Source organism: Uloborus diversus, chromosome 7 (genome assembly GCF_026930045.1).
Source record: "Uloborus diversus isolate 005 chromosome 7, Udiv.v.3.1, whole genome shotgun sequence".
NCBI classification, from domain to species: Eukaryota; Metazoa; Arthropoda; class Arachnida; order Araneae; family Uloboridae; genus Uloborus; species Uloborus diversus.
Genome location: NC_072737.1, coordinates 89,802,810 through 89,830,378, shown reverse-complemented (window position 1 = coordinate 89,830,378; position 27,569 = coordinate 89,802,810). Strand labels below are relative to the sequence as shown.

The 27,569-nt window shown below is 31.7% G+C and overlaps 1 protein-coding gene across 1 annotated transcript; it reads left to right on the top strand.

Moving 5' to 3' along the window:
- Window positions 1-489: 489 nt before the first annotated feature.
- On the top strand, window positions 490-21,167 carry LOC129225591 (growth factor receptor-bound protein 2). Its single transcript, XM_054860046.1, has 5 exons — window positions 490-1,208; window positions 8,866-8,963; window positions 11,050-11,169; window positions 14,929-15,094; window positions 19,022-21,167. The coding sequence occupies exons 1-5, from the start codon at window positions 1,131-1,133 to the stop codon at window positions 19,193-19,195; spliced, it is 636 nt and encodes a 211-aa protein (XP_054716021.1). The 5' UTR covers window positions 490-1,130; the 3' UTR covers window positions 19,196-21,167.
- The last annotated feature ends 6,402 nt before the right edge of the window (window positions 21,168-27,569 follow it).

Genomic DNA, 27,569 nt, shown 5'->3' with positions numbered 1-27,569 from the left:
TTTCATTTACGAAGGAAAGGAATTTATAAGTTGTTTCGCATGTTTTATCTAATAGTGTCTTAGTCCCTAAAAAACTAACATTGTAGGACAAAAAAATTACCGAAAAATATTATTCATCGCAAAAACGATAATTGAAGAAACATTATCTCTATTTAAATGAAGGAATATTACCTTTATAGATGATTTTTTTTGTTTATGTATGATTTGATTGAACCTAAAACACAAGAAAGTAGAGCAAAAGCGAGCGAGTACTGAGAGAAGGCGTTCGTAACTGCTAGCGTTGAGATCAATCAGTAATCTTTTCAGAAGAACCGTAAAGTGAAACTAACGTTAATTTTGAGGTTGATTTATCTCATTTATTTGAGTCAAAATAATACATGACACACAGGTGTTTATAATCGCGTAATTTTATTATTTATTTCACGCAGACTCTCCACCCCCTTTTAATGTCGCAGTGCAGTATGAAGCCTATCGAAAAATCATCCGCTGAAAATAAAGTTCTAAAGCTTTTTCATTTTTTCTTCATTTTAAAAGTGGATCGTACATAAAATAAATTTAAATGTAGCATTAAACTTGTATGTTCTTCAGATAAACATAGTCAACAAATTATTGAATCACAGAATATGCTGATATAGAAATGATTTCAACATGGGAGTGGTATCCATCCGCAAGGCTTCAATCATCAATGGCATCGTGTGAGGGTGCTTAAAATATTATTAAATTATGATAAGTGTCATTTAATTGTCACTTTCCCAGAGTTGTCAAAATTGTCAAATCTGTGAGCGACAATTAAATTTTGTGCTTTTTGCCTTCTGAAGTAAGGGCGGCGACCTGTGTTACAGACAGCACGTATCTATTTTTGGCTCTGCGGGTTAGCCTTTTAGGACCAACTTGACATACTTGATACTTGTAGAGGATTAATAACGATAGTGAAAATTGTCATTTAGTATTTTTATAATGCATTATCACTGTTTAAAAATTGTTACATGAATGTTTTTTACATATTCTTAGCCAAATTAGCACAAACAATCCTGTAGTTTAATGAAAACTAGAAGCAGTTCTGTAGTGTGAAATTCAATTATTATCTAATTACTTCGAACTTTTACTGGTGTTTGACTTTTAAATAAACTATGGAAGCAATTGCTAAGCACGACTTTAATGCAACGGCAGATGATGAACTTAGTTTTAGAAAAGGCCAAGTATTAAAAGTGAGTATTCAAATCGGAGGAAAATGTTGACTCATTTAATATTATTTATCGATTGTTTTCACGTAATTTGCTGTGTAAATGTACGTAGAATGTGAAAAATATGACTTATTTATTGTTTTGTTTCATCATTTAAAAAAATGGCATTAAATGTTGGTATATTTTAAAATTTTTATACCTTCTCTTATTGCAACCGTGATATTTTATTTTTGATCATCCTGTTTCACTTGAAGAATAATTCCTAGATTTACAAAGCATGGGGATTTGGAGAGTATAATCATTTATTCTCGAAAGTGTAATGTTTTGAATTATATAAGCACAACCGTAGGTTGTGTTTTAAATGTACCGTACTAGTAAAATATGACCTTTAAATAGCTGAATAAACTGGAAACAGTCATGCTATTTTTCTCTTATTTTAACAACTCTCTCTTTGGTTTATATTGCTATCATTATCCAAGTGATGCATTAAAAAAATACTTTTATTTAAGAATTTGACAAAATCAGTTTGTAGACTGAAATGTAGACAATTTTCCATAAGTGAAAGATTGAATGGAGTAGCTAGTGTCTATGTGATACATGTGGATCAAAATATTTTTTTTTGCCCAACTTTTTTAAATCACCCAACCTTTTAAACTTGTTGACGAGTGTTGATAAGTTTCCAAAAATTCCAGAAACTGATGTACAATTTAGAAAAATATCTACAATTTCTAACATTTTATAGAGAAGCTGCCACTTGCTTTAAAGTAAACAAACCAGTTAAAAGTAAACATTGCGCATTTGCCTTCAACAAAAATATTAATATTAATTTTAGCTGCCTCTTAACTTGTCTTGAAGATTAATACTTCGTCTAAGAAAGTTCAAAATATTATTTCCTTTTAAACATTGAAAGCATCATTTACCATTGCAAGCTTCATTGTGTGTGTTAAAGTGTTTCCCCCAGACGAAAAAGGGGGCAGGGTGCTTCTATATTAAAGTGAACTCGAATTCAATTGAAAGGGCACTTATGAATAGACAGGGGTGCTCATCCCCCCCCAGTTCAATGGCACAAATCCCCCCCCCAGAAGAAGTCTTATCAACCCTCCCCCCTCCCTTTTTTATTTTTAAACGCTCCTTTTTTACTTTATTTATTTTTTTAAACATTTTTATTATTTATTTATATTGATTTTTGTGTTATTAAATTGTTATGGCAATGACATAAACGCACACACACACAACCTAAATAAATGAAATAAAATATAAATAGAAGAAAATAAAATAAATAATTTAAATTAAAATTTATCAATAAATTTTAAATAAATACATAAAAAAATTAAAAAATCATCCCCAAAAATTTTGATTATGCAATTTGTGCCATAATTCCCCGCTGTGGGCACCCCTGTAAATAGAAATTTTACAAAGTGCTTTTTCACGTTTTTGGTACATCCTACTTGTGTATAATACCCAAGTAATTTTCTATTGTAATTATTTCTTTAAAGAATAAAAAACTTTTAATGTTGTTAAAAATATGTAAAAACAACTGAGAAAAATTAAGATTTATATTCAAACCATAGTTACCATTCAAAGCCAGGCTTGTTTGAATCTTTACTTTTAAAAAAAAGTTATTGTGATGAAGCTTGGTTCAAACTTCAAAGGGGCAAGACTATTCTTCATTGAAAAATTGCAAAGAGGGCAGGGTGCAGAGCTCTCCTCAAAATGTCTGGAGAAAACAAATATACTTTACTAATTGAAGGGTAGAAGGAAAAACCCAGTCAATTGGTTTCTTTCGAGGAAACTGAATAATAATGCCATCTAGTAGTCGCTGAAACTTTTTGAATTATCTGTTGGACAATAGGCTGTTCTAGGAACAACCATGAAAAGTGGTTAATTCAAGACATTCAATTGCTCAAAATTGAGCTTTTTTTTTTTTTGTTGATTGACTGGGGTTTCTCTGTACCCTTTTATCTCGCACCTATTTTTAAACTTCACAATAAGTGAAATAAACATTCAGTTGACTCTCTGTTTAACGACTTTCAAGTAGTGTTCCCTCTAGAGGAAAAAAGAGCAGATTGCTGGGCTATGAAAGGGGCACTGTTATCATAAAAAGGGCACTATTCAACGCGGTGCAACCCCCCCCCCTCCACCAAAGAGCAATGACGCACCCATTCAACCCACTCAAAAAGTACTTAGCGCCCCCTCCCCCGGCTCAAAAAAAAAAAAAAAAAAAAGAGAAATAACAATTTAAAACACCTTGCGAAAATTCAAACAGTGTAGTTTGCATCATAAGCCCCCCCCTCTCCTCTTCAATGACCACCACTGACTTCAGAATTAAATTTAGTGATATTATCCAGAGTCATTTGTCTTTAGAAAAGGGTTCGCTTGACTAAGCACATTTTCCGCACTCCCTGAGGATCATGTAACTAATGCTTAAATTTGGCTTTTAGGTGTTTTTCAACATTATTTTGGGTTATAAATTTGACTACTTATTCCGTAAGCATTGCAATTCAAAATCCTTTGAATTGCAATGTAAAAACAGTATTTAATTACGTTTAATAAATTAAAATACCGTGAGCTTATTCATTTAAATTTAGTATTTTTTGCTAAAAATCAGTGATAACCAATGAGGAAATAATGATTAAAATCCTATTTGCAATAATTAATAGACAAGACTAATAACAAAAACAATTAATTTTTTAGTATTAAAAATGAAAAACAATATATGCTAATTAAAGTCGCACATGTTAAAATATACATTCCAATTGTTAAAAAAACGGTAATACTTACAAGATGCAATGGATTGAAATCTGAAACATTAGAAGTAATTTTTCGCGAAACATCCCAAAAATAGTGTTACGATTTTTTGAAATAAAACATAAAATAAGCTAATCTTGGGTTACATATGTCAAAACAGCTTTCGATTGTCAAATATATTACAATATTTACAAGATAGAAAACGATTGAAATCTCAAAGATGAGAAGCGCGTTTTCACGAAATGTGAATTCAATGTTGGCATGGTTTCAAAAATGAAGTACCTTTTAAAAATAAAACATAAAATACGCTAATATAAGTCAGCATGTGTCAAAATAATTTCCGACTGTCAAAAATATTAGAATATTTACAAGATGCAAAAGGATTGACATCTCAAGCATGGTGGACGATTTTGTGCGATGCACGTGTTAAGCATACTGACACATGTTAAGAAAATTGAAAATTTGCATTGATGAAATATTTTTAAAAAAATATACACAATTCAATGAATCCTAAGGAATTCAAGCACTAGATAAGCTTTCATAATTTTTTCAGTCACTTAAAAATGAACTTTTTTTCCTAAGCCCTTTTCAAGTTTTATCAAAAGCATACCAACCCTTCTTCTGTTCTATTTTGCAGAAGAAAAAATGCCTGAAACATCACTAATCTTCATATTTTATCTGCTGGCATCTATATTCTTTTCTTCCAACTCTTTAAATTTCTTTTTAGCAGAAGACATGGTTTCGTTTGAGGTTTCGTTTGCGTTCTCACTTTGACTTTTTCCAAGGAGCCCTTCTACTTTTCCTGGAATAGACATCCCCTGATCCTACTCCCCTTGTTGATTCTCAGAAGATCAAAGATGGGGGCTTAAATGAGACAATCGCTCCCTCCCCCTTTCACAGATGACCTGATCCCTTTCCACACCCTTTTAAACCCCCTTGGAAAGAAGGAAGAACTTGCTTTTGTACCCAACTGATAAGCCTGTTTGAATTCTGAGAATCTTATTTACTCTCTTTGCCTAGGTGTTTGCTTCTTTTATTTATGGGGCCCTTTTCAGGATGAAATTCTGGGGACAGTGACAATACTTGGACGTTTTTGTGACCGATCACTAGGCAAATGAAATTGCTGGATATCATGGGGTCCGATAAGATACTTGTGATATCTTTTTAAAAACACAGGGAGCAATTCCTTATTTTTGAAAAGGGCAGGGCGTATTTTGCGCACTAAATGAAGGGCAGGGCACTGCCCTTCAAAAATGGCCTAGCGGGAACACTATTTCAAGGGACCACAAAAAATCGTCCTTAAGTAGAAAGCATCCTTAAATAGAATGCTTTTAACATTATAGTGGATCATCTGGGGCCGTGAAAAGCCGGCTTTAAATAGAGAAAGTCGTTAAACAGAGATCCAACTGTATATGTTGGTTTAGCTTTTAAAATATTACGACTTTAATTATAAGTTTCAAATTACTCTTTGTTTAAAATCATACAATAGTTGCATTTCTTAACCGTTTAACCGCCAAACTATTGACGGATGATCAAATTTGAGTAATTTTTTGAAATTATGTCTATTTATGTCTAGTAAATACAGAAATAAAATAAAATTTCCAGAAAAAAATTTTTTACTATGATTTTCAGTGTGTTCCATTTTTGGAACATTGACGTTTTGCATGAAGTTTTTTTTTTTTCAGAGAATTTTTTTAAACTAAGAGGTTTTGAATGCGGTTTTTATCTTAGCATACTTTATTGTGGAAAAAATAATATTTGAAATTGCATTTGTGTACATATCAGAATTCAGAAAATCCAATACAGAAATATCTAATGCCCATCATATGAAAGGAAGCGTTGCTGGTGAAGTCGTTTGTCGCAATGGAAACATTTTAGTCGTATTTTTTTGCACACCGCGCAACGTCCTTGGGATGCAGATACAATATAATGTCCGTCAGACATTCTTGACCGTTTATGTAAATGACAACGAGGCCCTGGAGGACTTTCCACTCGTACTTTTCTTCTTAGGAGGTGAGTTGTTATTTCTCTTCGGAACTCTAAATGCTTCATCTTGACTTCGTGTAAATCACAATGAAGTAACCAACTAGCTACAACTGAAATATTCAGCGCATTACTAAAAAGATTCCACCACCATTTTTTACTCCTCAAATGAGGTCTGTAGCTCCCTAAAAGTTTATCCAAGACGTCCACACCCCTCATTTCTTCATTGTATCTCTTGATAAGATGAGGTTGTGGCACATCTATCTTGCATTTCTGCGCATTTGAGTAACATTTTACAGATGCAAGTGGCTCATGTGTATAACAATTAGATGCTACTGTAACCACTGCATTATCTTTCCAGCTGCACATGTACACTGATCCATCAGATCGATAGTCAAAATTTCCGCGATCTTCTTTAGAAAGGGCTTTTCTGGATTTCCGTGGACAATGGCCAGTTCGGTTTTCACGAATAGTTCCTGTTGCTTGTACACTTTTTTTTTGATAGCTGAGAAATTAAGTCATATGATGTAAAAAAGTTATCAAAGTATACTTCATGCTTAGACGTGTCAGTCAAAACTGATAATAGATCATTTACAACTCTGGATCCTAATTGCACTTCTTTTTTGCCTGAATAAATCTCCATGGAATATGGGTATCCACTTGAAGAGCACAGCATCCGAATTTTGAAGCCGAATCTTATTGGTTTTCATCTAATAAACATTTTACATGAATGCCGACCGTAGTAGGGAACCATAGATTCATCTATGCTTAATTTTTCATGAAATACACCAAACTGTTGAGGGTTTTTACACAATTCTTCGTAAATAAGGAAAACTTTTCTTAGTTTGTCATTTTGTTTTAATTCATGGTTGTCCATCAAATGAAAGTTGTTTTTTATTTTTCGAAAACGATTTTGAGGCATAACTGTTAGTACAATTGGCACAGATGTATCTTCTGCACTGCTCCAATACATATCTTCAGAAGGAACAGAATGGTACCCACTCAATAGTAACAAACCAAAAAATTGTAGGATTTCATCTCTGTCAACATCTATTCTTCCTCAGTGATATTGCCTAGTTCATCAGGGGGTAATTGGCATATATCTACATCTGACAAATCCGAATCTGACAATGTCTCTAAATAAGCCACAGCTTGTTCTACAGTAAGAAATCTTGTAGACATTTTTTAACATTTATGAACAGTTGGTATACGTCAAACAGAATTTCCTTTCTCCCGAAAACAAAGCTAGCGAATTATTGAACTGCATTTAAAATATGAGGAATAAAACTCTCACTAATATTATTTTTTATTATTACGTGACAATGCAGCTGTCTGAGCAGGTGTGGATTCGGAGCCATATAGTCTGTCAAACAAAAGACTTATTATTTTCTTTGCTAACGAAAGGTCATATCCTTTCAAAATATAAACTTACTTGGTTTTGCCAACATCTACATCAGAGTACATTCAAAATGAGAAAAAAAAAAGAAACATATATTACGAAAAATGAAATTTCCCCTTGGAAGTCGAACGATTTACTTCTTGGAAATTTGACTCCCTAAAAGCGCCAATGTTCCAAAATTGGAACATGCTATTTTGAAGGGGTACACCTTTCGGAAATATCATTGTACATTTCTACAAGCATTTTAAAATCATATATTGAAGTATTTTTCACAACTATAATAAATATCATCACATTTTCTGAAAAAACCAATTTTTGGTAAATTTTATAAGAAAAAGTTGCAAAAAGCTAAAAAAAACACTCATCTTTGAAAAATCGCAATAAATAATTGAAAACATATAAACAATCAAGCAGGAAATCAAAAAATACTTTGAAATAAGACTAAACTGTGTTAAAAAAAACTTGTTTATTTTAACGTTATTTCTTGGGGAAAATTTTCACTTAAATATGATGTTCCATTTTTGGAACATTGGCGGGTAAACGGTTAAGGATTTCCTACATTTTTTTCAATGTTTTTTCTATAATAATACAGCAGAGCCTCTTAGTAAGCATCTCTATTTAAGTGACATTTTGTCTCTTAAATAGAGGTGCTCCTTTGAGGGCATTTGAGTTGATGTGTAGTGTATTAAATTGGTATATTTTTTTGTAAAACTAAATTAAGAATTAAGATTAAATATTGAAAATCTCATGCAAAATAAAATTGAGTTTTCTAATGCATGTTATTAGTATATTAAACATTTATTCTTTTAACAATTAAAATTTAAGCAAAAACTGGATAAAGACAAAATTTTGTAACATGTGGAAATTGTTTTGAAGTAATTTATTTCATGGGTTTGTTTTTTGTTATCTAATTATTTATTTAATTTAATATCAAATGGCAGTAGGTAGTGTTCACATTTGAAGCTTATCATAGACTAAATTGTAGTATGGCATTCTCTTTTATGCTTTTATCTTTTTTTTCCCTAATCTTATTGGCAATGGATTTATTTATTGCTCTGTTCTTTATCAAGCTTAAATAGGTTAATTTTATCTAATGTATATTTTAGAGAAAAACCGAATATTTGGTCTTGCATATTTGGCAGACAAACTAAATATTCAATTTGGCCAAATACTTCTATATTCGCTAACCAAGTAGTAAATAAATTGAAATGTTAGGTAATTGGTGAACATATTTTTTTATGCATTGAATGAAACACAATATTGTACCACGGTGCAAAATTAATTCAAATCATTACTTATTAATTTTTTCAGATCCGAAGTCCAAAGCAATTTTAATGTGAGAGAAAACTTTCAGATATTACATTTTAAATTTTGTTTAAACAAATTAAAAATACTTGAACTTAGCATAAGTGCAATTGTTCCTCTCAGCCCCTCCCATCTACACTTAGTGTTTCTCTTTTTCATTGTCTATCATGATTAATTGTAGGTAGTTTTTTTAAATTAATTTATTTCCTTTAAAACATAACAAAATTTTGTTCTTAAATCTTACAGGTTTTGAACATGGAAGATGATATGAATTGGTATCGAGCTGAATTAGATGCAAAAGAAGGATTAATTCCTAGCAATTATATAGAAATGAAGAAACATGAGTGAGTAAAAAGACATGGCTTGATTTCTATTTTTCTGAAACATATTACCATTATACCTATGGATTAAGCTTGAAAATAATTTCAAAGAACTCTCTTTTGATTTTATTATTTGGTGTTAAGAATTTGTTGTGATGAATTGAAACTGTGTGCTCACCGCATAGTATTTGCAAGGTTACTTCGTTACAAATTTCAGTTAAGTTTTTAATCCAACTTCTAACATAAATTTCTTGAAGAGTTAATTGTCAGACTAAGAATTTATCATATATTTACAAAATGACTTTAAAATGTTGAAAATTATGACTCACATTAGTATAAATTTTAAAAACCTGCTGAAAAACTGGGAGAAAAAAACTTATTTAGACAATTCATTGTAATAAATTAACATTCATTTGCATAGTTTTCATTGGAGAACCAATATTTATTTCAGTTTTAGATTTTTTAATGTATTGATTTTAAAACATTTTCTTTCTAATGAGGCTTTATTAGGCTATTTAGCCTTTTACATACCTAGAGGGATCTCTCAATAGGGCATCCAGTCTTTCATATGCCACCATTAAGGCATGGATGGCAATGGAACAGATAATTTTAATGCCCAGTCAGGTGCCACATGGATGCACTTGGACTCTCCTTGATGTGAAACTGCACTGGGGATTTAATTTTGCGGAGGGCATTCAAAACCAAACGAATGCCCTTAGGATCTTTTACATGCGGCATAATCATACAACATGGGCGCTGACCATTTTCTGCATCTTGAAAATCCACCAACTGGCCACCGCTGGTCAGAACCAAGGCGCTGCAGGCTAATGCCATTCCACCAAGCCACCTAGCCGAAAATTTTAAAACATTAAATTGAATCATTTCTTTTGCAAATATTATATTTCTTTTGTTCTTTCCATAGAACACAATAATGAGCGAGTTGCACAAAGCATTGACTCATTGATTTTCACTTAAATCTTAACATGATTTTGTATTCAGGGTGCCCCCAAGGAGAAGGGGAGGGGGGGGTCTATGATGTAGACCGCACCTTTGAAATTTTTATATGTGAAGAAGGTAATTTGAGAGGGTTATTGATCTCATTTTAGATGGCTCTTATTCCGGGGGGGGGGGGGGGGCTGTCGTATTAGAGAGATTTTTACTTTGAAATGCTGCAAGGTTTAGTACAATTCTAGATCAGTCTATTACAAAACTTTTAAACCTACAAAATGTGTGTAGTTTGAAGCATACTGTTTTCATAATTTTATGCTATTACAGGGTTGCCAACCTTGAAGAAACAATTTAAGGAGCATCTGTAGTGATTTTGAGGAGCAATATAAAATTTTGCAGAGCAGTTCGGTATTTTATATAAAAAATAATAAAAATAACTAAAACCACTTATTTAAAAGTTTTATAGCTTTAATAAATCATTTTAAGTTACAAGTATAAAAATAACTATTTTTAAATTAATAGAACAGCTTTAAACACTATTTGAATCGTTGAGTATAAGCATCTTTAATTTCCCATATTTACACGTTAACAAACATGATAAAATAGCAAAATTTAAGCTTGAAGCCAGGAAATGCGGAGCAAAAAAATTTTGCGGAGCCGTGGAATTTCGCCTTTTTTGCGGAGCGGAGCAGTTGGCAACCTTGCTATTAAAATACATCACTTACTTAATTGTTCCTTTTCTTTTTATCCATGTTCCTTTTCTTTTTATCCAAGAACATACATTCCTTATGTATGTTCTTGAAACCTTAGGATGTCATATAGCAAGGATAATTGGTTTTTTAATAATAAGCAAAGTTCAAAGATCATAATGAGTGTTGGTTTATTTATTATGTAATTATATAAAGGGTGTAGAAAAATAGTTTAACTACTTATATTTCTGGGAAAGTAGCAATGAGAAGTGAAAAAGAGCAAAAAAGTGTGCTATGCCTAGCCTCCCTACTTTCTTTTTTGTTGTGGTGGTGAGATGGGCTGGATTCTGAAGACATTAAAAAGATGGGAAGCATGGGGGTATCTTGCTGCTCCACTCTAAAATGAACACTAGATGCTTGTGTTGTATTTAAAGCTAACCCTTTTTAATTCAATCCTTTTCATTTATTTGCAGTTGGTACTATGGGCGCATAACTAGAGCCGATGCTGAAAAATTGTTGATGAACAAACATGAAGGTGCTTTCTTAATTAGAGTTAGTGAAAGTTCTCCTGGTGACTTTTCCTTATCAGTGAAGTAAGTTAGTTTATTTCGTTTTGCATGTCTAATATTTATCATATCTACTTTTTTTTCTCCTGGGCTCCGGAAAAATCATACTTATTTTTCATATGTTTTGTAATTTCCTGTTGATGAATATGGTTATTTAAATGCCAGGACTGCTATTTTTTCATCTTTTTGTAAAATAGTCCAGAGCCGCAAAGGAAATAGTACAAAACAGATGAGAAAAATGAAAAAAAAAAAAAAAAAAAAGAAAATCTTTTAAATTATCATTTAGTAGAAAAATAAAATTGTACAATCATCACAATTCCATAAATTTGTGGGGGGGAAAAGTAAAATATTCTTTGTACTTTTGTGCAACAATTTTTAGACTTTTTTTTTACTGTAAAAAAAAGTAATTAAATTCAGCAAATATAAAAAGCTGTTGAACATAATTTGCTTTATATTATGGTAAATTAATTTTAAAAAAAAGGTTTTTTTTTTATCATGGTAAAAATGTTTAAAACTAAATAAATAATTATAACAATAATAATTTTAAATAAAAACAAATACTTTGTTACTAGTTAATACCAGAGGCTAACACCAAGTTAGGATAGTAAATGTAATGAATATTTTAATCAATATCTTGCATTTATAGAAAAGATATGTACAGATAAAATTAGATAAAGAGGCTACTTCTCTGAATCAAAAAGTTGCAATTCATAGTCCTGAATTGAGGCAGTGAGAAGCAAATGCCAAAATTAAAAATTTGAAGATCACCATCATAAATGGTATAAGAAACCTCACCTTTGTTTTGGGGCAAGAGATAGTACTAGTAGCCCTTGCAGGTGCTACTATACAACATGATTTAGAAAAGAAAAATCAATGAAAGCCTACCTAGGACCTGAACTCTAAACGCATTTTACGCACAAAACATTAAAATGGTCTTTTACACCCCATTGTTTCTTACTGCCTCAATTTAAAAATATCTTTCTGCTAAATTAAGCTGGCCATTGGTTTAATTTCAGACTTGGGTATCAAAAGTTTTTCTAGGCAGCACTTGCCACCTCAAGTTTTTTTACTCCCTTTTACAAAAAAGGAAGTATTGTATTCGCGAAAAAATGTTCACTCACAAATCGACCTCAATTTCCATTTTCAGGGGTCTGGCCAGAGCAAATTTGGGTCCGTTAACGGACCCTTCACAAAAATCCGATCAACCAAAACGGACCCTTCACAAAAATCCGATCAACCAAAATGGACCTTTCACAAAAATCCGATCAACCAAAACGGATCTTTCACAAATTGTTTATTGAAAGAGCAAATCTCAAATTAAAATAATACAGCATATTTAAAGTTAAATTAGAGGAATCAGCTTATACAAAATCAGCTAATTTTTCAAAAGAAAAAAATTGGCACTCTTGTGATGCTCCTGCAAGCCATAAATAATTACTACCGCCAAATAAATATAATGCCTGTTGTTGGTTTCTCTGAAAGAAATTAACAGCTAAAAGTCAGTTTGGTTTATAATTTTGCTTGTTTGTTTTATTCAGCGGTGTTGTTGTAAACTTCTTTGGAAAAGCGTCAACATTCTCTGAATAGGCGTAGTAAGCACTTTTCTCCCCACTCATGATTTAATCATCAATAATATACAGCGAAATGAATTTAGAACTGCAAAGGATAGTATGGGTGGGACGGATGTGATCGCTTCAGATAGGGTTACAAAATTCAAACTTATCGCCACTTAGTGCGATGTTAAACTGTTATTTTGGGAGAAAGTTATATGGGTTTGGTTTTTCGATACTAAAAAGGATAATTAACTTTAAATAAACTTTTATTTACCGTTATTTTTTTTTCTATAGATGCCTACATTTTGAAAAACGCAATCTTTTTACATCCGATATGAGAATCATATTTTATTCTTTTTTTCAAGCTAACTTCGCTTTATTAGGATGCAAATAAATGAAAAGTCTCTTTATTTTTGTAACAAAGCTTATTTCAAGTTTTTAAAAGGGAATTGCATTTTCTTTTACGAGTCAATAATTAAAATGCTGAATCGATGGTTTATTTTTTATTTTATTTATTTATTTATTTTTGCTTCAACTGTGACCAGATATTAATGATATGTTTATCATAGGACTCTAAAATGCAATTCAAAAGTAATTTTATCAAAAAATATTTATTTTACAAGCCGTTTTTATACTTTTGATTCCTTCACTTTGAGGATTGCAATCTCTTTGCATCCGCTGTGGAAATCTGATTTTTCGAATTTTCGATGTGTAGTACGCTTAGTTAAGAGGTAAACAAATACAATATTTTTTTGTTTTTGTGAAAATCACGGAGTTTATAAGGTTTGAACGAAACTCTGTGCTCATAAACAGTGTCTTGGGTTAAAAAGTTAAATGCTGAACCCCTGCCTAATTTTTTTTCTTACAGTTATTTTAAATACTATACAAAAAACATTTCTAGTATAATTTGACATGATGTAGAATGGTAGATAAATATTGATACTTGAGGGGTGCCCATCTCCCAGGGAGCGATGCGTCCCCCCTCTCCCCAAATACTAGAAAAACACTCAAGAATGATATTCTCAACAGGAAAAAGAGAAAACACTCAACTTTAAGTGTCAATGATGCAGTTTCCACCAACTCAAGAGTCTAAACTTTCGTTTTTTATAAGAAAAAAAAAATTTTTTTTAAATTGATTTTTCACAAAATTATTTTATTTTTCACAAAAAACGGACCCTGTGAAAAATCCTGGACAGACCCCTGATTTTGCTCACCCCCGAATGAATGTTGAGTCTTTTTTTCGACTCGACCACACGTGGATAAGTGCCTAAGAATGTATACACATGCGAAATATCCATTTTGACGATTCCCAAGTTAGTTACCACAAGTTTTCTCGTGACGACCTCGTACTCAAAAATCGACCTCAATATCCATTTTGCTCACCCCCGATGAATGTTGCGTCTTTTTTTCGACTCGACCACACGTAGATAAGTGCCTAAGAACGTATACACATGCGAAATATCCATTTTGATGATTCCCGAGTTAGTTACCACAAGTTTTTTCGTGACGTCTATATGTACGTATGTATTTATGTGCAGATGTGCTTATGTATGTTGCATAACTCAAGAACAGTATGTCCTAGACACAAATTTGGTACATAGACTCCTAGTGGGGTTTAGTTGTGCACCTTCCCTTTTGGTTGCATTCGGGTGTTTTTAAGGGGCTTCTTTTGCCTCTTTTGTGGGGGAAATCATTGTTAATATCAATGTAAACTCAAGTGGTGTTACAATTTGGCTGACACTTGGCGATATATCGCCAGTCTTTTGGTTGCCAAGTTTTGTCGCCAGCTTGGCGACAAATTTAGCAATTTTTTTTTGTAAAATCTGGTTTCAATTTGGCCACTGTTGGTGATATTTAGAGGGTAAACTATTGAATCACATTAAAATTACTAATAGTGGGAAAATGATATTAAATTGGGGTAAAAGGAAGTCATGCGATGCACGCATCAGTTCGTTTTTTCAAATGGAGCAAGTTGCAATCTAATACAGTGTGACTTTGTAACATACTTGTAATAGTTGAATTTAAAGTTCATGTATAAAATGAAGTGCCAATTATTGCACACTTAAAAGATACCCTGTACATACATGTATATGAATTCATTTACTTTTACGACATCTTTTGTTTTTTCTTCAATTATTAACTCATCAAAATATAAAACAAGAATTGCATCAGATTCAAGTTCATTTTGCTTATTTTTTCTGTTGGTTTAATTTTTATTATTTATTTATTTTAGATGTGGAGATGCAGTTCAGCATTTTAAAGTATTGAGAGACACACAAGGAAAATTTTTCCTTTGGGTTGTAAAATTTAATTCCCTTAATGAATTAGTTGAGTATCACAGATCAGCTTCAGTGAGTCGTTCTCAAGATATTAAACTAAAAGATATGCATCCAGAAGAGGTAAGTTCAGGCTTCATTTTGAAACATTTATTTATTTTTTTATTTTTTTTATCCATGCAACAGAATATTTGCAACAGGGGATGTTTTGCAAGAGGGGCAGGGGTTGCTTCACCAATAAGGCACCAGACTTCTTCATCATGAGCTCGATACTAGCCATTTGAAAAACCACTGTGTATGTTAATGAGATTCATGTATGTAAAATCTGATATGATTAATCTCATAAAAGATTAATATTTCTGGTGGTGCTGGATCAGGAGTTGCTCAGCTTCTAGTCTGAATTATACATTCAAAAATAAATAAATAAATAAATAAACAGTTGTTTTCAGGAACCCAATTAGTAAAACAAAGTATCCTTGTTTGTTTCTGCAACAGACCCTGAGATGATAGAAAATGTTTAAGAAGTATGCCTGAATGCAAATTTGTGATAAACAGAACTATATTTAGGGTGTGAACCCCACATTAGAGAGATACTTATTTTTTGTCAAAGCTTTAAGATATAAATGTTGAATCCATTTCTTGCTTTCAGTTGAGAGTAAAAATAATTAAAATTTTAACTTGTTGATCTTAAATTTAGTAAATTTTCCATTTGTTTTCCTTGAACTTATTATTATCTTTGATTTCTAATTAAGCTTTACTAATGTAACAGCATATGGCAATTCAATTTTTACTGCATAATTAAAAACAAATTATGTTATATAAATAAAAATGGTTTGAGCTACTGAAGTAAATTTTTTCTTGCAGAAATTTCATAAATATTCATTTTGTGTATTGTAAGTCTACCCCACCCCAAGAACCTAAGGGAAAATCTTTACACTGTTCCCTTGGCCATAGCCCATGGCTTAGGAATTGGAGCCACTATCTTTATCCAACAGAACCATTCGAGTATCTTCTCTAGCTCGTACCACGAACTATTTTTTTCTGCTTTTTACGCCATTCTCAGGATATTTTTTGCTCATCTTGTATAGTTTTAAATCAATTTTAAGACATGTCGAAAAAACTATTTGAAGCTGAATTCAGAAAGAGAGCGAAAGACACGAAAAAGAGGCCCCCAACAATCTTCATCTTATTTACCATCGTGGTTAAATGTTAAAGACGTTAGGAGAGCAAGTAAGGCATTGTATATATAATTTGAATGATGTAATACAAATTTGTTGAATTTTATAATTTTTCTCATTCTTGGAAAAAAACCTCACGCTATAATAATGGAGATTCAATTTAAAGTTCGGTAGGTTGCCATTTTTTCTTTAGAAAATACTAGGGTTATTTTGAGGATAAATTGAACTTATACGATAAATTTTCGACTTAGTTTCAATGTATTTTTTCCACCCACACAATATTTTAAATATTCTTAAATCATCAACGTCAATCAATGTGTCAGAAATCAGCTATTTTTTATGGCTCTAAACTTCTTCTTTGGTACTTTTGATGCATATTTATAATTACAGTAGAACCTGGTTTATCTTGCCCCCGTTTATCCAGACCTCCGGCTTATCCAGATCAAATTTTTAAAGTTAAAAAATATATTCACTGAAATGATATAATTCTAAATTATGATAGCCGGAACGAAACTGTCAATGTACCAAACACTTGCTCTTTATTTTGATTAAATACACAACTCCTGCATAGGACGTGCAATAAATTATAGTCATCTAATAAACAACATGGCATATTTGAAGTGTCATTCCTACACCACAGCAGCTGAACTGTAAATGATTAAGTGTTTGCGAGTAACAATCCTATGTAATTTTGTTACATTGTTTTTTGATGTTATAACAAATAATTCTGCTTATTTACGAATGTGTTTTACAAATTACCCGGATTTTTCGTTATCCGGATTACCTTTGGTCTCTGCTAGTTTGGAAAAATGAAGTTGTACTATAAATGAAAATAACCTGAACGGAAGCGCACTGAAAACATATAATATTTAACATTTTAAAGATATGTGGTTTTTTTTAAGGTTAACAGAAAGAGTTTTGATCTCATGCACATTAGGTTTCTGTTTTTCTATTAACTGTTTCTCAGATGTATACAATATACAATATACCACAATATAGTTGGGGGGACGTGCATCCTTTATAAGAATTAGCTCTTGTAATAATTAATATTTAACTGTACAGATTGCGAAAATTTAAAATGTGTTGCACATAAAATTATTAAGATAGAGTTTAAATAAGATAGCCTGTCCTTTTGAACTACAGTAAGATGTCAGCTTAAAGTCAGGATAAGTCAAGTATAGTAATACTCAATTAATTTCAAGTAAGAAACAAAAAGAAAACAACCTACTAATTTTTTTTATCGGATTTAAAATTATTTCATGCATTATTGCGATATGTTGCTCTTTTGTAGTTGAATATTGTTATTTTTCTTGCGAATTTCTTCATAGTAGTATATTAAAATACTGAAAAATAGCTTTGTTTCATTGAAGTTATAATTTTTAATTTATTTTTTTAAAGCAATATTGCAACAAGTTGTAAATTACTCTCTTGTGGAAATACAAAAATATTTTTCCTTGAATAACTTTGTATGTAAAATAATAAATAGAATACTTAATGATTTTTACCCCCTATCGCTATTTTTAAAAAAGCAATACATTGATAAAGCTATGTAAAAACTTATAATTTCTTAAAAGTCGCATTTATAAGGCTTATGGCATTATAGGCAGTGGACTCCTTTATCACTGCCTAATTCAAATATGGCTTCCAGTGGTGAAACGGTTCAAAAATGATACCAAATGGAATGTTATTTATCTATTTGTTCTACTGCTTAAAGAGTACTCCATCACGGTGTAACGAAAAGTTACATTACAAGACATGTATAAATTGCAAATGCATTTTGTGTAAAATTCCTCCTTGGCTCATATGAGGCAGTGAGAAGCAAAGGGATGTAAAGGATTTTTAATTTTGCCACTTGCATCCCTTTGCTTCTCACTGCCTCAAATGTAACCTTCTCCTCCGTGATTCTGCTCCATGTCCGTTGAAATTTGATAGTTAGAATTAAATTTAAGATCTGAATTTTAGTTTTAAGTTCTTGTTAATTGTATATAGTTTACCATGTGGTGCGTTTAGCCCAATATGATATTTTGTCGTGCATATACTGGAGCTTAAACACCCTCTTTTTAGTTCGTAGTTTAATTTTTTGGTCTTTTGATCATACTTATTAAATCCTCCACGGCTGATGAGCTCTTGATTTAACCTTTCAACTTTTTCTATTAATTGCTGTTTGTATTTTTCTTTTTCTCGTCATTATTATTCTTAAAAATTGTTTGAAACTTGTTATTTGACTTGTATATTTTATATATTTACTTGGCTTTTTAGTTTTGCTGCGTTGCGCATTTATGGGCTTTTGGTTTAGTCTTTTAAGGAGCATCTATTTTCTCTGAAATGTAAGTGAGGAGTCCTGGTGTTGACGTTATGAAGTTTCTCGTTTTTTTTTTGCTTTGTTTTGTATAGGGGGAGGGGGGGCGCCGAAACGAGGTCTTGCCCCTGTTCGAAAATGACCTAGTTACGTCCCTGAGGAGTTGATCTGATTTTTCAGATTGGCATGACAACGGGAATAAGCCTAGCTTGTTGTTTTAATATTCATTAAAGAAGATGAATTTTCGCTACCATAGTCACAAATCTTTTGCGTTTATTCAAAGGTTTAACTTATATAAAAACACTACAAACTCCACTGTCCAACGAACTCCGCGTGTGGGACTGATCCTGGGCAGTGTCGTTTTTTTTCCTACACATACATGCCTGCACATACACGCCTACATACATACTTGTGATTTTGAGCAACATAATTTGAATTCAAGATGTGAAAAATTCAAATTTTCTTCTTATTTAATGTTTTTAATGTGTATATTTTAAGATATGTGTAAGAGCAACTAATGTTATTTGTTTTATCTTTGAAAGCTTGACCACAAATATAATTTTCTCATTTCAGTTCCTGGTGCAAGCCATGTATGATTTTCAACCTCAGGAAGCTGGAGAGTTAGAATTTCGACGAGGTGACATAATTACTGTTATGGATCGCTCTGATCAGAATTGGTGGGAAGGTGAGATAGGCTCTCGCAGAGGATACTTTCCGGCCACCTACGTTGTCCCTTATCATACATAAATGAAAGCCACGACTTTCCTTCTGTACATACATATTTGAGCAGTAATCTCAAATCTAAGGTTTTATCCACACCTTTATATTAAAACATGAAGTGAATCTATTATATAAATAAAAAGTTATCAGTCCATCATTACTGGATTTCTCAGACCTTGTTTTTATTTTATATTTTTACCAGCATCGAGTATGAAAACCAACAGCTAAAGCTAAATTAAAATATCCGCATTTACAATGTAAGTCTTCCTTATCATTTAGATGCTTCAGTACAAAATATGAATGTCCAGTGACGTGCTAAAATTATCTTAGAAAGTGTAATCAAATTCATACAAATTTGAAATTTAAAAATTGTTTCTTGGTTTGATAGTCAAGTTACAAACTAGTTATTAATTAATTTTCGCTACTATACATTGTGGATCAATCATCCAAAATAACTGGGTGTTCCAATAACTGGGTAACTCATTCTTCAGTAAAAAATCATTTACAGGAAAAAATGAATAAATACAAATTGTTCTCTGGTGTCAAAGAATCAATATGAAGCAATTGAAGATGCTAGAGAGTGATCTTACTAGTAGAACAGGGAACTAGTTGATCTAGTTTGTAAAGTTAAAAATGGTAGGGTTGTCCTACAATTCAGGCATGTTTTAATTTACTTCTGCTTCAGAGCTGAGACAAGCAGATTTTCTATATGGGGTGTAAGTTTAATGTTGGCAATACAAAAGGACTTTGATTACCAATGTTTTAGTTAACCTATATTCAGACAATTATACTTTACCTGTATAAGACTTTCTTCTTAAAGTTTTTAAATTGTATCAAAGAAAGATTGGTTGATTGTGCTTATAATATATTTCTAGTATTATTACATTTTTAGTTGAAATTAATTTGATTTTACTGTATAATTTATTAATGTGATAAAAAGGCTGATCATTTTCTTTTTCTAAAATTAATATCAGCACCAAATGTTTTTCAATCATTAGTTTCTTTCTAATATGAAATTTGATGCATGTTCCTAAAGCCAAAAATGCATAAATTGTTACTGTGCAAAAATTTTCTGTAATAGAATCATTTTACATTTATAAAATCTCATTTTTACTTTTTAAAGCAATGTCATGTAAAAATTATGCAAAATACTTACAAAAAATGTATTTGATATGATTGAATATAATTTATGTACAAGAAAAGTAAAAACAAGTAAATCTCATACTAACCCATTCAGTGGTTATACATGTGAGGTTAGGTGTGGATAAAACCATTTAGTAAAGTTTGTCCTAGGTGTTAACTAATCATGTTGTGATGATAGTAAAGTGCTTTTCCTTGCAATTTTGCTAAGAAATTTTGAATTTACTGAAATCTGGGCTTGTTAAGCGATTCTTCTTTTTAAAACTTTTATATATGTGTGAAAATGTACAAGTATTATGCAAATACTTTTCGTTTCTTGGAATTCTCAATGTGTTGAATGAATTCTGATGAAGATTATGAAAGTGGTTGATCAAATGCATCTTAAGTTCAGTTTATTTGCCAATACGCTTTTGATGAAAAATTTGATGACGATCATTGCAAATTTGATGAATAAAATTCATCTAAAACTTAACGTATTTATTGTTGTCTCTTGTGTATTAAAGTTTCAATCATTAGTTTTATATTATACTTTTTGCGCAAGTTATATCTTCTGCATTTAACTTGTATTTGTTCATTTTGTGAAGTCTAATTATTTGTATAAATATTAAGATTTCAATGTTATTGAGTCTCTAAGTTATGAGAACAAACTCTTGTGATACAATTAGGCACAAAAATGGACTATTTTAAATGCAATTCAATTGTAAATCATTTCAATATGACTCTGTATTTTATAATGCTCAAAGTTTTATTTAGATCATAAAAAATGACTGTTTCTACAATTTGAGTTTTTTTTTAAAATCATTGCTAGAAGCTTTTGTAAATTATTCATCAGCCAATTAAAATGTGTTTGTTTTCTGAAGTTGTAATTTTCAATTTGTTTCATTACGAATTTCAGAGGGTTGAACTTGATGCACTGTCCCCCCCCCCCAGCCAAAGAAAATTTTATAATAGCATCTTATAAATACTAGAACAAAATCAATAACCTAAACTAAAACCTTACGGGATTTCCTAACTAACAATTAAATCAACATTGAAAGTTGCTCAAAATCTGATTGGAGCATGTGGATGAAAAACTAATTGTTAATGAGTGCTTAATATTCACATTTGTACCTAATTACTTGATGATTAATTAAATAATTAAAGTAAAATCTTGTAATTTCATTTCCTCATAAGTAGAGCTTTCTATGGGGGAAATATTGCTTGAAAATATTTCACACCTAACAAAGTATGTACCATAAAATTTTTTTAATTTTTTTTAAAAAATAAAACAGGGTTACTAGGATATTTTCTGTTTTCAAAATTTTATTATTTTTTCCTTGCTCTGACTGTCTCGTCTATTGTGGATGCTTGATATTTTAATGTTAAAAAAAAATACATTTCTGATCATTTTTTTTTAAATGCTATTTAAAAACAACAAGAAAGGAAAAAGAAAAGAAATCAAACTAAATACATCAACAAAAGTAAAATTAATATCAAATGGTATGAAAAAGAAAAATTAGTGACTCTTACGGCACTGATTTTATTTTTCTTGTCTTCTGATTCAAGGTTCATACTAGTTGCACTTCAAAGCCAACCAAGTGTCATGAACTTCCTCTGGCAGATGCAGGGCTCATAGTCCTCCTATATTTTCACCATTTGTCAGATATTCTCCTATATTTTCTTACTAATTCCTATATTTTTTTTCATTGCATGTTAAATACTACCTAAAAATGCAAAAACCTTCGAGCCATATTTTTCTCCTTTCTCCCCTCCACTTTGCACTCTTACCCTTTCTAAAAAATTAAAAAGTTTTTTTTTTTTTGTTAGCATATGCCTTAAACGGTCAAGTGATAAGCAATTTGGGATTGCTAAAAAAAGTCTGGAAAAAATGATTTTTTATGCATAAAATATTGAACATTTATACAATTTTAAAGATATATGCAATCTATGTTTTTTTTTTAACAGAAAAAAAAAATCATGCTTATATAAATGTGTGCACATATATATTATGCACACACTAACTGAAAGTTATGAATATTGACTTAAAAATGCCGTTACAGTGAGTGCCTGGTAATTGAACCAGCCACTTTAATGAATCGATTCCGCAAAAACCCAACAATATCCAGCTTTAACATTAAAAACTTGCCGGATATTTGAATCAAAGGCGTTGCTTAAATGAATCGAGTGTAAGAGACTGACCATTTCCTAAAAACATATGATGCATTAGTGCAGTTTTTTCTCTTATCCTTGCTTTAGTAAATGGTTTTTTTTTCTTCTGTAAATAGTGAAACAAGGGGGAGGCAGGGTGTTGCACACTTTTAGTGACGGTTTTCTCGGGAAATGTCCAAAAAAAAAACGGTGAGACGGAGAGAGACATGGAGTCAATGGGATTTCTGTGCTACTGTTTTATGATAAAATTCTTTAAATAATCAAAGATTGGATATTTCGGTGGACAGTATGCTTCTAATGATATCTTATTTGACTTTAAAAAAAATAATAAGGTTCTCAGAAATTGTATGTAGAATTTCACGTTTAAAAAAAACACAAATTTTTGCTTCATTGGATCAAAATTGTTTTAAACAAACATAATTCATATAAGAGGTGGTCACTGTAGTAGGACTTTCTGATGATTTTCCAAATGTGCTCCGGCTCAGACGGCTTACTTTCTTATTTGAGTGCGTCTTTTTTCGCTAATTTCTGTGGGTCTGAGAATTCATTTGCTGTCTCATCTGTTACTTCATGCAATGTAAAACAGTAAATTGATAATGGCAACGTTTTTAGCCTACTTTCCCAGTAAAAGTCAGGGAAAGAAGAAAAAAAGCATGAAAGAAGGCTTAATGCATCTTGAAAATGTCGCGAAAAACAAAAAAAAATTAAAAATAAAAATAACAATTAAATTAAATATTGAAAAATTTAAAAGTGGAAAGTAGGATATTGAGATGGGGAAAAATGTCTGTTGGTCCGTCTGTCTGTCCCCCCCCCCCCCCCTCTAATAACTTTTGAGTGAATAGTCCGAGTCGAACAATTTTTTTTTGTGTTCGAAAGATCTCGATAAATACACCTCATTCCTATACTTCACATTTTCATTTGAACTATTTTTCGTTCAATTTTGAACAGTTCAAAAAAATTTAACATTAGCGCCTACAAGGAAACTCAAGGCAATTCCGAACTTGGAGGCAAATTTGCTTCAAACAAACTTTGTAGGAAAAAGCTTACATTGAAAAACATGTATATAAAATACTTTTTTGATTTGAACAATTTTCCGTTAAATTTTGAACAGTTCAAATCCCTTAACATTAGCACCTACAGGGAAACTGAAAGTCAATGTAGATTCTGCACTTGAAGGCGGATTTACTTCAAATTTTGTTGGAAAAAGCTCTTGACGACGAACACCTGACTCCGACTCCTGTGCCCGACAATTAGTCAGTCCCCGACTTTGTTGCTTTAGAAAAAATTTATACATGGAGGAAAAATGACTGACTCCGATTCTTGGATATTCGACTCAGATTCCTTTATCCCAAAATAAGTCTGATTCCGCAAACATTGGCAGAGTTGCGGACTCTAAGGGAAATGACCGATTCTAACTCCGAGTCTTTAAATTAAATACCTTTGGCTCCCGAATCTGACTCTTTTATCCCAAAATGAGATTGACTCCGACTCCGCAGCCATGGTATTAACTATGAAATAATTATTGTTGATATGACTTTTTATTTTCACTCTATAATTTATGTATTCAGTTTTCGGCGGATAAACTCGAAGTCCTATATGTTTCTTTTTGACAATGAAAATTATTTCTTTAAGTTGACATTTTATTGTTTTAATTTATTTTGGAAAGTACATCAATTCATTAAAAAAATGGTAACAGGGGAAAAACAAACGATTTTTTTTTTGATGTATTTATTTTCATGAGCTTATTATTTTTTCTTTTTGAAAGCGGTTAAAGATTTTTTTTGAGCAATCACAATTGCTAATTGTTTTTATTTGACCATCCTTGATGTCCAGTTCCTTTTTCTACCCCACTGTCCTCTGCAGGCGTGACTCCTCCCGGTAGCCGCTGCTCCTGTTCGGTGGCGTCCATGTCCACGCTAGTGCACACTCTCACACATCCACACACTCTCCTTTGCACACATACACACATGCCAACGTGCATACACACAGGTCTACGCACACACAAGCTTACACATACACAACTATGCACACGTAACTGCTCAAGAGGAGGGACAGGAACCGTTTCTAGAAACAAGCGAGTGGGGTAGTAACCAATAAATAGGATCTTGTCGCAACTCAAGATTGCAAAAAACATAATTTGAATTCAAATTTTCAAAATTCAAATTAATTTTGAAAATTTGAAAGTTTTTTTTTTAATGGAAAAAGGTGCATTAGCTGCTTTGTTTAATAGGTGCTGCTATTTCTTTGTTTGTTTATTTATTTGTATATATTTCTTTTACACATCTAATTTTTTAGATGAATGAGGCATATTTTATTCCTAGAACTCAGCTTAAAATATTTTTAAAAAAATATGTTTGAAACATTTTGCAATTTTAGCTATTTTTGAGAAGATTGATCAGATGCTAGAAAGTAGATATGGGTGTACGGGAAAATAGGTTCATTTAGCTCTAGACGAAACTTCTTGTTTTATATATATATGTGCTCCAAACATACATCCTATATTTTTTCAAAATTCCTATATATTTTTCCTTTTAAACTCCTATATATTTTCCTACCAAGCTCCTATATTTTCCCTCTCAAACTCCTATATATTTTTTCCCAGTTGCTATGAGCCCTGCAGATGATTTCTTCAGTTCTTTTTATTGTAAAAGCTCTAAAAACCAAGTCTCACAAAAATATGTTGTGGAAAAAATGTTAGCTTCATATTCAACTGTAAATCAAATGTAAGCTAAAAATGTACAGTTATCTCTTCCAAGTGACAAAATTTCTTTTTCGTTATTTACACAAATTCATACCGGATTTTCAAGTTTGACCTTCGACCCCTTGTACAACAGAAACAACTTTACAAAAATATTTTTTCCATTATTCACACAACTTCATACCAGATTTTCAAGTTAGCCCTCCTCCCATAACCTGCCGAGGAAAACATATCAGATTCACTCCCCAGTGCTACCTTTTTTTTACCTGGAGTGGGCGTAGTTACACTATGTTATGGGGGAGGGGGCAAGTTTTGTCGAGTAAAAACAGTTTACTTTTATAAAATAAAAAACAAGATTAAAAAATGGCAATACAAAATTTTAAGTGTTAAGTAAAATCATAGTAAAAAAAGATGTTAAATCTTATCTGTAATGCGATTTATCCAGACACATGGTTGTACACGTAAACAAACATTACTACTCACAGTGCACTGATAGTGGGATTTGCCAGTTTGTTAAAAAAGCATACTACAAATGGTAAACGAAAGACACAGGAAAATAAAACAATATTCTACTCAAAGAGGAACACAAGCAGTAACTGCACAGTTCTTACTTGCATCGTTTCAGAAACATCCCCTCTCCCACTTTCCAATTCCTCTTCTCCGACCTTCCTCTGCATACACTGTCAAGGTCATTGTATTGCATTCCAAAGCTTTGAGGATAATTTTACTGGTAGCAGCCCAATGAAAATGGTAGTATTTTGAATGGTATTGAATAGTATTTATGCCCGCAGCAGGACACTCGTCGTCTGAGCAAGGCATAAAAATATGCCTGCAGCAATTAAGCGGTTAATTTGTCAAACACAATGAGTTAAGATACAATGTTGAAATTCTGCCAGCTGCATCTCTAAATTATCATTCTGCATTCGTTGGAAATATTTTATTCCTAAGTGCTGTAAATGGCTACATCTTGATACTTAATTATTTTATTGGTCTGTTCTAGACTTCAAAATCAGTTGAACCATTTGCTCAAATTAAAAGTTTAATATGTAGATGCTAGTACGTAAGTATAGACTCTATTACACTTTCTGTGTTGACCTTTTCAAGATACTTCTTTACAGATGAAAATATTTATAAATTTCAGTTTCAATATCTTGCTTAAAAAGTTTAAGTTCAACTAAAACTTTCCAAAATATAGCTACTATTCAAAAAAATATTTGGGATTCAGTTATTACTTATTATTACTATAGTGTAATTTTTCAAAAAATCCAAGTTTTCTATTGATAATTCATTTTTTTTTACAAACAACATTGTAAACTGAACTGTGTAATTTTTATTGCTGTCTATGCATGTCACCTAAACTGAGTGCACATGTTGTAGGCTCGTCATCTTTGAAATAAACATTGCAACTTTGTAGAAAACTTGCACACATACCTATCTCAGACAGATAAAATATTTGGATTTTATGTAAAAGCTGTTTTGGATTCACAACTTTTAAGACGTTTTGTAAACTTTTTATTCTTGCTACCAGCCCATAATATTTTGAAATAAATATAAGCATAAGAACTAAATTAAAATGATTTTTGAGGCTTTTTCCTTCACGTTAAGATAGATACCTATAGTAATACATAGCAGAGGCGGGTACAGAAATTTTTGCAGGGGGCATAGGAGAGGAAAAGTGCCCCAACCCCATACAATTTCTTAAAAGTGGTCATGAGGTTCTTTAAAAAAGTTTTCCATGATCCCTTAAAGTCAATCAATGTACTTTGAAGCTGTGTAGCCAAAATAGTGCAACACTGGGACGTGCGTAATAGATTCTTGAGAAAGTCTGCAGACTATTAGTTTGGGGTGAAAAAAAAATCCTTCTAAAGAAAAAAAAATCTTAAATTTCAGCAAGAAAAGATTTGAACTGTTATGAGCTATAATCCGCAAGTATTATTGTACTTATATTTTTTTAAGTTTGCCATTTTATTTTTAAGCATTTCTCAGTTCTCATTTAGATTTTACGATTAATCTGTTAGATTATATTGCTGACTGTTTTTGAGATTTTCAATCTGCCTCACAGACTGATGAAAGAAATTTTGCTGTTGGGCTTTGAAGTACAGAAATATTGTAGACTAATTTACTAAGAATGTGGGCAAAAAATATCTCTCTCAATATGAAAGTATATTAAACCCATTAAGTATATTACATATAGGTGAACTAAGCAGTAAGTTACCGTCCCAAAGCCAGGGCTGAGGCAGAAGTACATGCAATACACCAACAGCCCCATTACCCCATCCAGAAAGTATCCAGGTTTCCTATTTAATCCTATCCAGGGGGGATAACTAGGGTGTCAGTATATTGCATTAGTTGATTGTGAAACAAATAGAATTGTAGAAACAAAGATTTTACATTAAATACTTTATTTTCAGCTGA

Bases quoted from the DNA above. Each gene is read 5' to 3' on its own strand.
- LOC129225591 (XM_054860046.1), top strand. From the start codon at position 1,131: ATGGAAGCAATTGCTAAGCACGACTTTAATGCAACGGCAGATGATGAA. The intron at 8,964-11,049 runs GTGAGTAAAAAG...ATTTATTTGCAG, and splicing joins ATAGAAATGAAGAAACATGA to TTGGTACTATGGGCGCATAA. The intron at 15,095-19,021 runs GTAAGTTCAGGC...TTCTCATTTCAG, and splicing joins AAGATATGCATCCAGAAGAG to TTCCTGGTGCAAGCCATGTA.